The sequence below is a fragment of the Centruroides sculpturatus genome, unplaced genomic scaffold (assembly GCF_000671375.1).
Source record: "Centruroides sculpturatus isolate CEXI.00-Female unplaced genomic scaffold, Cexi_2.0 scaffold575, whole genome shotgun sequence".
Lineage (NCBI taxonomy): Eukaryota > Metazoa > Arthropoda > Arachnida > Scorpiones > Buthidae > Centruroides > Centruroides sculpturatus.
The window spans coordinates 357,631-373,650 of NW_019384861.1; the positions used below are offsets into that span (position 1 = coordinate 357,631).

General features: G+C 32.0%; 2 protein-coding genes across 3 annotated transcripts in view; both read right to left on the reverse strand.

Moving 5' to 3' along the window:
* The window catches only part of LOC111630668 (40S ribosomal protein S2), a 27,402-nt gene extending 14,443 nt beyond the window's left edge, over positions 1-12,959 (reverse strand). Inside the window, exons 1-4 of the mRNA XM_023374808.1 lie at positions 12,893-12,959; positions 2,690-2,912; positions 1,347-1,628; positions 1,112-1,271 (exon numbers count right to left, since the gene is read on the reverse strand). Of these exons, the coding sequence (XP_023230576.1) occupies positions 1,112-1,271; positions 1,347-1,628; positions 2,690-2,911 (664 nt within the window). The 5' untranslated portion in view covers position 2,912; positions 12,893-12,959. The remainder of the gene's footprint in view (positions 1-1,111; positions 1,272-1,346; positions 1,629-2,689; positions 2,913-12,892) is intronic.
* Positions 6,002-12,321, reverse strand: LOC111630667 (probable ATP-dependent RNA helicase DDX56). 2 transcript variants are annotated; one of them, XM_023374807.1, is made up of 2 exons: positions 12,300-12,321; positions 6,002-7,729 (listed from the first exon to the last, which is right to left on the reverse strand). In XM_023374807.1, the coding sequence occupies exon 2, from the start codon at positions 7,714-7,716 to the stop codon at positions 6,091-6,093; it is 1,626 nt and encodes a 541-aa protein (XP_023230575.1). In that variant the 5' UTR covers positions 7,717-7,729; positions 12,300-12,321; the 3' UTR covers positions 6,002-6,090. The 2 variants fall into 2 exon arrangements, with proteins under 2 accessions (XP_023230575.1, XP_023230574.1); XM_023374806.1 differs by lacking the exon at positions 12,300-12,321 and adding an exon at positions 8,756-9,259.
* Positions 12,960-16,020: the final 3,061 nt, after the last annotated feature.

The following is a 16,020-nucleotide window of genomic DNA, read 5'->3' on the forward strand; positions in this document are numbered from 1 at the left end:
GAGAGATATAAGCCCCTGAAATAATAAATTCCTATTACAAATATACTGAATTATTTATATTGTTATATTGACCAAATAATAATTTATTGGCCAAATGAATAATAAAAATTTATATTGTTAATTTAAATAAGAATTAAAATTGTTAATTTGAATGTTTGAAATATGACACACGATAGGGGCGCCTCTAGTGTCCGTTATCAAACGGTTACGCGACAGACGGACACCCGTTGAATGGGTTATATATATAGATTTCAGATCATGTTAAAACTTTTAAACTCATTCCTCATTAAGATCATACTTCACAAATTACTTTTTTTTAAATTGTGTTAAATCAAAATTGTTTAAAAAAATTTGTGTAAAAACAAATTAGGTGTATATATAAAATGGAAATTTAATTCAAGAAGTGGACATCACGTGCAAGATATCCTATATTACTAATATATGTCATGTATATAAATTATGTGTTAGAATTACTTTGTGTGTTATCTGCAATGTATCTATGTTCATGATGTACACTTCCAAATGTCATGACAAACAACATATAAATTAATGCTTCAACTTAAATGCTTTTGATTTGTTTTAAAGTTGTTAATTAAATTATTTTCTTCTTATAAAAAAATATGAAAATAATAGAGAGGCTGTGTCCAAAAATATTTGAAATAATTTGAAAACTTGTATAAATTTCTGTGTTTGATAAATTTTGATGTAAAAATGGAATGTCGACCTCATCCAAAACTAGTTTTCAGCCAAACAAACTACACGTCATTTTCATTTTAACATGACCTAATTTATCAGACTTATATAAATTAACAACAGTGCCAGTAGTACAAATCTTGACCACTAGGCATCTTCCAGAACAACCCTGTTACTGTTCTGCCACAATTCACTCTGTTATTGAATGTTTCCTGCAAAGTTCTATGAAAACTTATTCCTGACTCTCCTTAACATACAATTAAGTATTAAAAAACTAAAGGAAAGCATACTTATAATCAGATATATAACTTTGCACTTTTATTGATTGTCTATCATTTGTATTTGGCAAACTTTTAGGATGTATAATACAACATAAGTGCAAAATGTTAGTTGATTATAATATAGAAAACATACATACCAAAGTTTCCTAAAGTGGCAGTTGATCCTCTAGCAGATGTATAACAATCTTCAATACCAGCCATTGTCAACAATTTTTTTGGGACTGGAGCAGAAACAATTCCTGTTCCTCTAGGTGCTGGAATCAATCTCACCAAAACACTTCCACATTTTCCAGTTACCTAAAATATATTTTCAATTTAATAACTGAAATAAGTAATAGAAAAATAAGCCTATAAAAATAAAATAAAATTTACTTTGCAAGGGACAGTATGAGGCTTGCCGATTTTATTTCCCCAGTATCCTCTACGCACTGGAATAACAGATAATTTGGCCAAAATAATGGCTCCACGAATGGCAGTGGCTACTTCTTTGGAACACTTTACTCCGAGACCAACATGCCCATTAGAATCGCCAATAGCTACAAAAGCTTTAAATCTTGTTCGTTGACCGGCTCTAGTCTGTTTCTGAACAGGCATAATCTTCAATACCTCATCTTTTAATGAGGATCCCAAAAAGAAATCAATAATTTCAAATTCCTGAAAAAAAAGAAAAAATTATCTTTTCATACATAATAGACTTTTATAAGTTTTGAAATAATTTGCCAACACTTGTTGAACATTTAGTAACACATCACTATTTACTAGAATTGCATTCTATTCAAGTAGAAAAATAAACTTATTCTAAAGGTAAATCTATACCATGACACTTTAATGTCTAAGTCTCATGTATACACTGAAGTACCATCATTTGGATAGTGCCTAGACTAGTTTCTAGATTAAGTGATGTTTAGCAAAAAGTGTTAGTGTCATGTAAACTGCAAATAAATTACTGTCTGATGTCCCATGCACTTTAGTAAATATTCATCCTTCATAAATCTTTTCATAGTGTATCAAACTTTATCCAACCAGACAGACTTTGACCAACCAGATGACCAAGACAGTTAGGACATCAGCCTACCAATTCGGAAGGACACAGGATTAAGGATGGATAAAAAAGTACAAAGAGAGAGCTAACTTAAAATTAAAAATATCCAAATAATAAGTATGTTTTGTTTATATATGCCCAACAATTGTATTATGGATTGTTGAATAAACCATATTTGCCATCATAAATGCTTTAAAAGTTTGAACAGAAATTTTAATTTTGTGTGTGTGTGTGTGTGTGTCAAATAGGACTTAAACCCCACAGCCCTCTCCTTGTATCCACTACTGCCCACTACAGTCAAAAATCCACAGGAATTTTCACAAATGTTTGTCCCACATATGTCAGGCTCCAGTTTCCCAACATTTAGCCTAGAATCCACAATGAGTTTGATAAGTGCTCACAGAGCAGAAAGAATAAGAAAAACTCTGCAAACAGCTATTACAGCCACTAGCACACATTAATTCACAATGACTTACAGGCTGTATTGTGAAAAATAATCTAGATTAGACTGATGTGATGTCATGGCAGTGATTAACAATGTCCTGAATAAACCAGTGTATGACACTAATCTGAACTTAAAAAAAAATTACATTTGTGCACAACAAAGACACTATTCTAGGACATACACGTAAAACACTAAAAGTCACTACACAAACTAGACTTAATAACTTACCTTGATTGGCAAAGAGAACAGATAGATATCTTCCAACTGTTTAATTTTTCCATCTTTCACGAGACGACCCAATTTGGTGACCGGCACCCATTCTTTTTCACCTTCTTTTCCTCTCCCACGTCCTCTTCCTCTGCCACGACCTCTACCTCGGCCTCTCCCACGTCCACCAGATCCAAAACCACCTCGGAATCCACCTCTACCGGCTGGAGCTGTGTCCGCCATTCTGAAATTCAACATGTCGTAATGTTTAAAATTAAATTTTTATCAATCAGAAACAAAAATCTTACACATCTGATCAGAAAAGTAAATATTTCCTATTGACAATTCAATGTCTAAATATAAAATTTCTATTAATTAGACATTTTAATTTTCCAAATGCAAAGAAATTAATTAATGATAAACTGTTTCAAATTTTGAAAAAATTGATGTTTGACATGAATTATTAAATTGATCAACTGATATCGTGGACAGAAGGCTATGATCAAACTGAATGACGAGCTAATTGATATAGTTGGAAAAGAAAGTGGCGTTAGGAGATGCTTCGTTTGTCTGAACTGTTCAATGTTTTTGCTGAAAGTATTCTGATAGATATATTATCTGGAATATACACAAACAGAAGTATAGGAGAATCATAAATTCAATAAAATTCACATGTGATCAATCATGGTGGGCAGTTTGAAGACTACCAGCTATGATTCAGAAAATATATAAAACAGCAGAAAGAAATGGGATGAAAATAAATGTTAAAAAAGTTGCATGATAACCTTTGCAGGGTTTTTGAAGATTAATACTATGATTAATGGAAGAACAGTAAAACAGGTTAACCACTTTGAAATACCTGAGATAGATTAACAGCAATGGCATTGAAATGTAAACATGCTATCTTCAAAAATTTAAAGGAAAAGATCATAAAAGTGCCAAATTTGGCCCTTCGTAATGCAGTGTATACTGTCAAAACTTAAACTCTTAACTGTACTGGTGCAAACATGCTACACAGCTAGACATGAATTTGAAGAATGGAAAAAATAAGTTTGATTAAAAAAGAAAGAAATACAGAAGTTCTTCAATGAATTTCTGAGGAAATAACACTACAATCAGTTTGATTGAAAAAAATATGATTACACTGGATGGGCAGTTTTGAAACACCAATGTGTTATATATATGTGATATGGAAAAAAAATGTCAGGTAAAGTATCCAAAAAGACTGCATGGGAGTTATATATTCTTTTGGAGAAATTCACAGATAAAACAGATCGCCAAGAGTACATTGCCTGTTGATTTCCAATAATATTTCCTATATCATTAAGTTTTTTCTTCATTACAGTATAATTATTAATTGATGCATATTTGGTGACAATTCAATTCATATTTCAGTGTTAGTATTTTCTTTACATGATAATTTAGTAAGAACAAAAAACAGTCCCAAAATGGGTCTAATTTTAATAATGTATAATAGCTAGTAATGGATAAATTTGAACTTTTAGAGGTATTTCGGGTCAAGAGTTTGGGAAAGAATTTACTTGTATGAAGACTTGTTTGGCATGCATTTTGTAAATGGGTTTGTTTTACGTTTTATGTTTATATACAATGCTCATTGTTTAAAAAAGTTTATAAATTTATAAATATATCAAGCAATTTATTAAACACACAAAAAAATGGAAGTAACGAATATCAAGGTCTTCTGGGACATTTAAAAACATTTTTAACTGCTGGTAGGTAAACTTTTTTGAATCACTGTATGAACAAAAATATACATTAGATCTAGTGGATTCTATTTATGTTAAAACTAGCAGACCCCGCCACACGTTGTTGTGGCTCAAAACGTATCTATTACAAATGTATAACACTTCCCCTGTGGAGGGGAGAGGAATTTTTCGAAAAATCCCTTCTTAGTGTACATTCTCTTGATGTACCCTATTAAAACGCAAAAAACCGCATCTAAAATAGTATAAATAGAAGCAGAGTTCTTCACGGTAAGCCTTAATCCTATCCATCTCCCCCTAGTGGGGGGATTTCGACATGTATATTATATAAAAACACGTATGTATCTGAATGCAGCGTTGTGTCAAAATTTCAAAGGAATCTGTAGGAACAAACAAACGTTACATTTTTATTTACATAGATAGATAGATGATGATCTGCTTTAGTTCATCCTCACAGAAAAGCAAACTTAGGTCATCATACTCGTAGCACCATTTGTTGGACATAAAAGCCTTTACCCTAGATGATATCTTTTAATTTATATGAATGTTTAACAGAATAATATACAGCCTATGTCCACCCTAAAGTTCCATTCTAAATATTGGTGAAAGAATTTTTTGAAATCGGACGAGTAGTTTCGGAGATTACCCGCTACATACAAACATTACCTCTTTATAATAATAGTATAGATAATAAATAATTTCAAATTATATAGCAAGATTTACTGAATTCTGACAATTAATGTAAAACTTTTTAAATCCAAAATTTACATTTACTAATACATTGTACAATCTGATCATTCTTACAAATATTCTGCCAATATTAGAATAAACTTCCTTTAAATATTCTAAATAAAGGGTTTATAGTGATGGATTTTTGGTGTTAGTGTGATTAAATAAAAACTTTATTACAACTACACAATTAGTCAATTATACATTTATCACAATTACACATCATCAATGTAAAATTTAATTCAATGTAAAATTAATTTTTCATTTCTAAGTTGAACAATAATGCTATTCAAAATTTTCTTTAATCTGAATTTTCAAATTTATCATTTTCTTTTTATAAAATCTTAATCATTTACATTTATATGTAAATATCTCCATATGAGTTCTCAATCTGAATTTTTTCTTATCCATTTTGACAGAATTTTACTCGCCTAATTATAAAAAAACTCTTTTTTTTACATGCATGAGAAATCCTCATTGTTATAATATTCATTTGACAATCTAATTCAATTTCTATTCATGAATGCTAAATAATTATAGACTATATTTTACTGGAAACTTGTCAAGTTTTTGAAACAATGTGAACTTTTTCTGGTTTTAAATGTATTCCAATAATTGACAATCCAAATTATTTTGCGAGCATATTTTAAAATACAAAATTACATTTATATTAAAAATTTGTGTTCAGTAAATGATTGTTACAATAGAACAAATTTACATTTAATACTAATAAGCATTATTACTAATTCCTGTAATTAATTTAAGCTACAAAATCAGTATAAAATGTGCTTTTGTTATATAATAATTTATTTTAAATTCCGTGCTCTAACATGAAATCAAACTAAATACATCATCACAAAAGAAAATTAACTTTATTAACTAAGTAAATGATGATAATATACATAAAACACATTAGATACATACAAATTTAACATGAAAATTAATTGCAAATTATCATAATTAATAAATTTAACATTTGAAACTTTTCAGTGGATCTTTCTGGCGTTTCTTAAACCGTTTAGCTGATTTGCTAACCGATTTTTGTTCCGGATTATTTTTCTGTTTCTCTTTTCTTCTTTTATTTCTTTCTTCGTGTTTTACTATGTTTTGTAAGGTAGGAGGAACAATATAATCAGGAACGTGTTTCAAATGCTCTTGATGTTTAACTATATGTAGAGCTTTGTCGTGTCGAAGAAGCTGGAGATCCCTTGGATTATCCTCAAAGTAGCATTTCAATTTCTGGGAATTAAGAATTTCCTTTTTGATTTCTTTCAGACGTGCTTCTCTTATTGCAATTCTGGTCACGGCTCTCAACGCATCCCTAGCTCGATATCGAAAACCCTCTATTTCTTCCATTTTAAAGTTGTAAGGTTTAAAAATTGTTTGGACGTCTTCACCTTGATTTTCACGAAAATATTTTTCAACTTCTGCCATTAACGGCATTTCTTTAATACTAATGAAAGAGACTGCAGTACCTTTGTTATCTCCTCGAGCAGTCCTTCCAACTCTATGAATGTAGGCATCTACATTTGGAGGAAAATCAAAGTTTATAACATTTGACACAAACTGGAAATCTATTCCTCTTGATATGCCATATTCTTTATCTCTTTTTATCCTCTTAACTTTTTTCTTCTTCTCTTTCATCTCTTCACAGAGCTTATCATCTGAAGCAATAATTATATTGTAAACTCCTTCATTAAACTGTGAAACAATATGACACCTAGAACTTACTGGCAATTCAGAATTTAATACACAACAATTAATTCCAAACTGCTCTAAAAATAATTTCAATCTGTAACATCTGTCCACAGAATTCACAAAAACTATTGACTTTCCAAGAATCAACTTTAGTTTTAATAAAGCATACGTCAAAACAAATTTCTCCTCATCTTCGCATTTTATATGATACTGCGTCAGCTGCATCATCTGAGGTAATTCGGGCTCTTCTAGCTTTAAAGTTACTGCATTTTGCAACACCATTTTCTTCAATGCTTTGACATCTGCTGTAAGGGTCGCAGACATCATAAATGCTTGACAAATTTCTGGGAGAAACTTCTTTATCTCTTCAACATCTTTTTCATAACCAAAAGAAAATACTAAATCTGCTTCATCAATAATAAGAGTTTCCAAACTATCCTTTAAAATTAAATTCTTTGCCTGTAAATGTGCTAACACTCTGCTAGGCGTTCCAACTATAATATCAGGTTTCTCCATAAGAATAGGTTTTTGTGCGTTTATATCAACTTGGCCAGAAATATCAACACAACGAACATCTCTTGAACAAAACTTACAAAGTTCCTGAACATTTCTACACATTTGCTTCGATAGTTCCTTAGTCGGAACGAGAATAAGTGTCCTAACAATTTGTTCTTTACACACCTGTTTCTTCATCAATATTTTCTGAATCACCGGTATAACAAATGCAGCAGTCTTCCCAGATCCAGTCCTCGCCCTTGCAAGAATATCCTTTCCTTCTAGAGCCAAAGGGATCGCTTTTTCTTGAATTAAAGTTGGTTCATGCCATCCAAGAGTTGCAATAGCCTGCAAAATTCTATCGTCCAGATTCATTTCGTGAAAACCAATTTTATCTGTCATTTTTTGAGTTTTCCTGCAAGACAGGAAAGTCTAACATAAGGAACTGAAGATTAATTAATTTCTCATACAACAAATATTAAAACTACAACACTGCCAAAGCTCATATTTCCTTTATGCCATACTGCAAGATAAGCAATTAGTGAATACATCCATCTTGAAGTTTGAAATGAAATGTTTATTACTAGTCTACCGGGATTTTCAACTTCATTTGAGTTTGAAAATTTTATTAATCTTATATACAGTTATTTTTTAAGTAAAGCAATTATAGTATTATAAATACATTAAGAAAATAAAAAAATTTATACATTAACACTGATATCATGTCTAAGATAGGAAGTGTTAACTGTTTATAAGTGTCCTGCCACTAAATGGCTGCATTTAGCACTCAACAGTTCTAATTAAGTGGAAGTACAGTACAATAGTAGTTACTGCTATATATTGGAAATGGTTCTGCTTTATAATTAATTACAAGCTGATATATCATTGGTGGTCTTATAGTAGTTTCTATCATATTAAAAAGTTGAATCATTTAATGATTTTATAACTTTTTTCTGTTTAAGGTTTAGTTGTGGAGTAGTCACTCAGTCCTCAGTTTAAAAAATAGTATTGTTGTAATGCATAAGCAAAGTGCAATATTGCACAGTCAAGCCGGGGCTATCATTTTTTTTATGTATATAATCGTTAGTTGTAAAAATTCACTTTATAGCAATTAACATGTAATAACATGCACACTATACACAATTTTCCAGCAAGTGGTGTTTGTAGAACAAACATTTTCAATTTATAAACCTGCTTTAGGTTTCAAACATCAGTTAACTGAAAAAAACCAAAATTCTTTGGTTCTTTTCAGTTAACGGGATGCCAGAAGACTATTGCATTTAACAATTTAGCCCATGTGACTGCTAGCTTCAAGTAGCCCACTTGTCTGTTTGTGGAGTACTTGAGAGCCTACCCACATCCAGGCACTGAGGTGCAAGAGAAAGCAAGCACAGAGGCACACGTAGAATACGCAGCAGACTGCTACATGTTAAAAACTTACCTTCGGAGACAAATATCATGCAAAGGGTCAATAATTCTGGGGTAGTGCGGAACTCCACCTCAGAATTGTTGACCCTTTAAGACTCAAACTCATTCAGAGCTTGAATCTTTTCCATTGCTGTGTATATTGGCTGGCATCCCGTTAACTGAAAGTATCAATTCTTTTTTAAAAACAATTTTACAAATAATTTTCTTAATTGTCATGCTAATAAAATTGCTATAAAGTGTCACATCTTAACCATTAACAACACTGACTAAAAACAGACAACCTGCTCATCAAAAGTGACTTAAATTCATCTTTCATTAGAACTATATATAGACAACTGTATGTCAACTGTTCTAAAATTATTTTCTCATTATACAGTACAAGCCTTCTTAACTGAAATGATCACTTAAACCTATTGATTACATTATAAATATCAAAAGATTTTACCACAGCAAAAATAAGCAAAGTGATATTCTAAGAAATATATTCAATCTCAAGGTCAAATTTAACATTCAGAACAGTATTAGAAAATTTAAATGTCACAGGAATGCAAAATATCACCATTACAAAAATTATGATTTTAAAATTTAGAAAAAAGAAAAAAAAATCAATCATTGTATTCATGAATACTAAAGATGACAGTTCACATTATACTTTGAATATATTAGCAAAGATAATGTGAAAGTTTGTATTTTATTTTTTCAATGTGATACAAAAATAATTTTTAACCACAAATGTTACTGAAAATTTTTTTACTTAATCCTTTATCCAGAATTTTTTCTAAGACTTTAAATATCATGGGAAAAATAGGTATAATTTTTGTAAATTGTAACATTCATGTTACTAGAAATTATTATATATTGATTTATTGTAAAATCAATCTCCATTGCTCCATAGCAATGTTTAGAAAGTTTAAGTCCAAATATATAAATACAGAAAACCCTTGTTATATCGATCATTACCTTATTCCAGCTTGGTATATATAAAAACTCCACTAACTCAAATTAAAACCAGTACCTTAAAACCAGACAATCTGCCAAATTATTGACTATAATAAAAGGCACTAAGTTAATAATCAGATACCAGAATTAGATACAAAGTAATTTGTCTAGAAGTAGGCAGTTAGGCCATCTGATAATTTTAATAATTATCACGATATAATTTGTTTAGGAGGTAGCCAGGTCGTATCATTATTATTATTAACTTAGCCTTATTACGGGCAGATAGTCTATTTTTAATTACCTTAAACAGATCACTGACATCAAAATCATCACTGTATAAATTAACTACAAAAAAGCAAGTTGGCATAAAGATCAAAAATAGATAAAACAAGTGGATTGATTCATTGATTGTATTGTGCCATCTAATAAATTGCTCATTCGATTTGTCTCCTGACCAGGGCTGTGGAGTCAGTCAGTTTCGGTGTTTTAGCCGGAGTTGAAGTCGTCAAAAAATCCGCCAACTCTGACTCCTTTTTACTTAGCAACTTGCTATGTATAAAAAAAACGGAAAAGTATTGGAATCGTGTCAAATTTGATCCTCCAAGTTTTTTTTTTTTGCAAATCTACATGTTTGGAGACCTCCCGAACCCTTAAAAAAAGTCAATAAAAGGGAAAAATTCGCATGCATGTGTGTGTTGGCATCTAATTTGTTTAATTTCTTTATTTTCTGTTCTGAGATATTAAACCAATCTCAGAATGGACAAAGTTTAAGAAATAAAATGTGGCACTGTAGCTTGCGTATAAAGGGGCATTAATACTATTAAATTTTGGTTCTTAAAGGTTGGCAGGGTGAAGACATAAAAGGGGTCATGTGTTATATCTCAATGAATATTTTACTCGTTATTAGCATTCAAAATTAAAAAATAAAATAAAACTTGTCACTACCCTTAAAGTAAGCTTTTTTGTCATTTTATAATAGTACAGTAAAACCTATTAAGATGTTCTCATCTAAGATGTTACAATGTAAATAGGGACACGATTTAGTTCAACCACTTTGACACTTAATAACTAACTGCTGTGTTAAGCCATATGACTCCGATTCTAACCACTCTGACCACAGAAATTATTAGGCTTCAAACAGGGTGAACAATGATTTTTTTCACCTTGTCATGCCCCCCACAGTCTAACATCCACACACAAAGAAAAAAAACCTCAAATCTTTTGCATATTACGAAATTTCAAGGTGCCCTGAGTCCAAAGATGTAAAAATTTGGGAGGGGTCATTTTTTGACCGAGCGCTACACTTTCCCCGTTATATATAACAGCTGGAAAAGTAAGAATTATCAAATACATAATTATATATTACTGTACTTAGAGGAGTCTTAACTTTGGAATAAAAAGTTTCTACGTTCTATCTTTATTAGAACTCTATTTACTGAATCTTTTATTCTGAAGTCACGTGATGACATCAGAATTTCTGGGTTTCTTTCGGTAACAAGTCCGCTCCCGGTCGGAGTCAGATGGTAAGGAAAAGTTGGAGTCAGTAGATTTTTACACGACTCCACAGCTCTGCTCCTGACACAAGCTATTAGGACTACTGTACTTATTTCATAAAATCTTAAAAGATTAATTTATGAAATTAACCTTTGAAAAATTGTAAATGGCTGTATTCAGCAGTCAACAATTGTAACTAAGCAAAGGTGTTTCAATCAGTAGCTGTTATACATAGTTACATCTGCTGAATGATGAGTGATGTATGCATTGGAACAAAAAGCAGCCATCATTGGTCAGTTTCAGGTAGCAATAGGTAGTGTAAATGAAAAATGCTATTAAATGTGACATGAAAATATCAAACATGTTCTGAAACAGTGCTACTGCAGAGGGCGTTCAGCAGAAAAATACTCAACTGTTGAGTCTGCTGAACACAGCCAATGTAAAGACCAAGTTCACTCTACTAATTGGAACTTTACACATACAGTAGAGAATCGATTATCCGACTCGATTGGGGTTGGTCAGATAATTGAAAAGTTGGATAACCGAAAAGTATGAAAAAATCCATTATTAGTGTAGTATATTATTATATCCCATGTAATTAGTATATCGCTATTAACCTACTCCTTGCTGAATTTTCCTCCATGTTAAGCCTATCAAATTTTTTTTTAAAATAATAATCGTCGCTATTGTATCCTTAAAAATTAGAAAATTAAGCCTCATTTAAATACTGGCTCCCTTTCATGGTCGATCCAGTGTAGCCAGCTAAAACATGTAAAAATAATATTAAAGTAGCCAAGACATAGCCAAATATTGTAGCGCCACATCACTAGCGGACATTTGAATTTGCTGACTAGAACGCGGTTGGTTAACTGAGGTGACGGTTAATCAGGGGGTCGGATAATTGATGCTATACTGTAAATCAATCATCAAGTTACCATTAGAATAAAACATTTGAAACCTTAACATTTTCTTACTGAATTTCAAAGATTTTGGAATTTTTATTATCCAAATAATAGGTATACCAATAACCTAAAAGATACTTCTGCCAAGAAATCAAATTTGTGAAGTCATGCAGGCAAACTTTATAAATCCAAATTACATTTAGAAAATCGATTAATCTTTACCTATGTGCACCGTCATGGCGGCTGTTTCCTTTCTTCTGTTTGTTGGAATCACAGAACAGTAGGGACGAACGTTCTAACCTAACCTATTATAATAAATTACCAAATTATTAGAATAGGTTAGGTTAGAACGTTCGTCCCAACTGTTCCCTGATTCCAACAAACAGAAGAAAGGAAACAGCAGCCATGACGGTGCACATGTATAATATTTTCTGGTTAATCTTTGTAATGTACCTTTTAGCACAGATTCAAATTAAAATGGCTATTGTTCAATCAATACAGAAATGTTCTGTCTTGTAAATTTTTTTCTTATTAAAACTATTGACGAATTATACTTTAGGGAAATTTTAAATTAATTACAAATATCAATTTAGTAAAAATTTATGGGGATATTGTGATGTTAACTCGATCTCCTAACATGCCACGTGTAACACGGACAATTATAAAACTGTACAAAAACCCAAATATTCACTGTAATTTCACAAAATTTTAATTTACATCAACACTACAACCTTAAAAGATTATATTTCTACTACACAAATGAGAAAACGTATTAAATAAATTAAGGATTGAAACAGATCGAAAATAGCACTTACGTATAGCCTTCTTCCTAATAACTGAAGAACGGATTTATGGGAAATGTGAAATGATGTACGGCTAAATACGCCCATTTATCGATTTGACGAAAATTTTTAAAATTTATTTTTAATTAAATAAATGCTTTTATTAAACATTAATAAATAAAATTAAATTCTAATTATTAATATTATATTTTAAAAAATTATTTATTCATTATTATTAGGGTGCTAACCAATTATTAAATTTGAAATATCGACTTTTCTGTATTCTGTTATAATTAAAAAATTATGTAATAAATTATCAGAAATAATAAATTTTCTTTTCTGTAATTACGTATCGTTATTGTAATTATAAAAAATAAATAATCGATTTAGCGATATATCAATGACGATAAATTTCGATAGTAGACGGCCGGATGGCCGAAGCGGTTGACGTCAGCTTGCCGCTTTAAAGCAGTGGTGCCAAAATTACGGCTCCCTGGAACCAACTCCAGCCCTCAGCACATGTTAATTCGCCCCGCAAACATATCTGACTCATCACTTGTAATGACAGAAATACACCTACTTTTTGTATATATAGAATTAGCTGTTACCCGCGACTTCGCACGCACGGATTTTGGAAGCAAACCCCATTTATATTCAGTATTTTAACAACGACGGCCGGATGGCCGAGCGGTCAAGGTGACAGCCTACCGCTCTGGGAAACCCGGGATCGAATCCGGACGGGTCAAGGAATCCCTAGGAATTTTTCGGGGGTGGTTCGTTCGGATATGTCGGGCCCCGTCCCTCACCGCCAGGTCGCCCCATTGTGGGCCTGACCGAACCCATAATGGGCCTGCTTTAATCCTTTCCCTCTCCACCCGAGGAGGAATATTAAAAAATCCCTTCTTAGTGTGCGTTTTCATGATGTATCCTAACTGTGTACAAAATTTTCTCTTTAGGTTCAGCGGTTTGCTCTGGGCGATGATGGATCAGTCAGTCAGGGCAAGTAATTTTATATATTTAGATATATAAAATATTTATGGCCCGGCCTACTTGCTACTTATGCGCAATTTGTCCCACCAATCGAAACATTTGAGCACCACTGCTCTAGATTTAAAATCCTAGAATATAAGTAAGGTTAATAATAAACGACGCTTTTAGCCCACGACTATAAATTAGATAGAGTTAGATAATCTAATAAATAGAATTTAACAATTTGCAGAACTTATCACACCAAGACCGACAGAAAGAAGGACCAGTCCTTACCTAAATTTGAAATGTGATTATTAAAGATTAACTTTTTTGTAAAAATTCTGGTCCTTCTCCCTGTCGGCCTTGGTGTGATAAGCCCTCCAAATTGTTAAATCTCATTTAATAGGTTATCTAACTCTATCTAATATAAGTAACGTTACTAGATATAAACAAGCTGATCTATTCGCCATATTAAATCCAAAAAGTTTGCCTAGTAATAAATCACGTACAGTTTCAAATGCTCTAGTGGTAAGTTCAATTAAAAGATGAATGCATAAATGTAAGTCCTTGTATAATATTGAAACTATTGATTTACATTTGTTTATTTAAATATTGATAAAAGTATAAACGTTATAATAAATCTAAAAGTGTGCAACTTTAATATTTATTTTGATAAATATGCAATCTTGAAAATTAAATTTCACATTAAAGTTTATTAAATATGAAAGTTTATATACACTTCAGACAATTCGATGTACAAATTTAATTGTTGAAGTAATTTTAATTCTGCTTCGGACGTATACTGTCCACAATGACAGTCGAACACCGGTTTAAATACAGTTTGAATGTCCGTACAGTATAAGTTGCCTTGTCCGTTTATAGACGATTAACAGAGTCTTTAAACTGGTAACATAATGTTTTGTTTTATGTTTTGCTTGTCACATTGCAGATAATCAGACTGTCGTTGTTCTATGGACTTTAATCTAATCGAAGTTGAACAAAACCAGTGCAGAAATGTCTGTCCGTCAATTCAAAGCGAAAAAAAACCAATCCGGGATGAAATGTCAAGTCCAGTAAATTAAGTCGTAGCCGGGTGAAACGTCATTTCCGGGTGACAAAGTCGTATTCGGGTAGCAGAGTCATATCCGGTGAAAAGTGACCTCGGAAGAGAAAATTTTCATTTTACGCAGCAGAAGAAGAGCCTTTTCCACCAAGGTTTCTTCTGCTTGACGGATGTTTCGACCATCACTTTGGACTCCCCTCGACACTCCACCGTCCATTCTGCAACTTCCGGGTACCGCAGTCCCAGGTAGTCGACCACAGTCGAGGCGCTATCGTCGGGAGTAATGACAACCACCCGTTTGGTGCACTCTCCGCTCTCCTCGACATCTTTCGGGAGCACCCGAATCACTGGAAACGAAGCGGAAGACGACGACGAGCCTTCTTCCTTCTCACCATCTGCCGAAGTGCGCCACTTCTTTAATTCCTTGAAATTATCCATTCTGCAAAAGAAACAAACGACTATTATGAAAATCATTGGTTTTGTTAATTTCATTTTATGTAAATTGTAAGATTTCTAATGAAAAAAATCATTTTAAACATATAAACAAAAAGTCACAAATGAACATTATAATAAAATCTCTGTTAAATATAGTAATTTTAATGTTCGATATATAATTCGTTTCGAGACCGATCAATTGTTATGGAAATAGAGATTGGTCGGAAAATCATTGCCACTAATTGTGATATTCGGCTTAAGAATGTTCAAAAATACGTAAAATTAGAAACATCGTAGTCTATACTTACCGATAAAATCGACGTAAACGAAACGAAACTGAGAAAAACACTCGAAACGAGAAAATTCTGACAGCACGAACTAAAAATCCAACCGTTCGCAATAACAATCAACGACCGCTCGCAACAATAAAACTCCGACAATTTGTTACTACACAGAGTTTTATTGTTGAGTTGCCACGTTAATGTGGGCAAAAACCGAATATTCTCGTCTTTTGTGATGATCATCTCGTTTAAAATTGAATAAAAATTTCGATTTTATCACCACCCGAAAAAGAATAAACCCAAATTTTATATCCCTTTGTAATTTACGCGAGCGACAAGCTATAATCTATTAGTAAAATTAAATTAAGTTTATAGATAAAAGCTTATACATCGTAGGGACAATTACGCTCTGA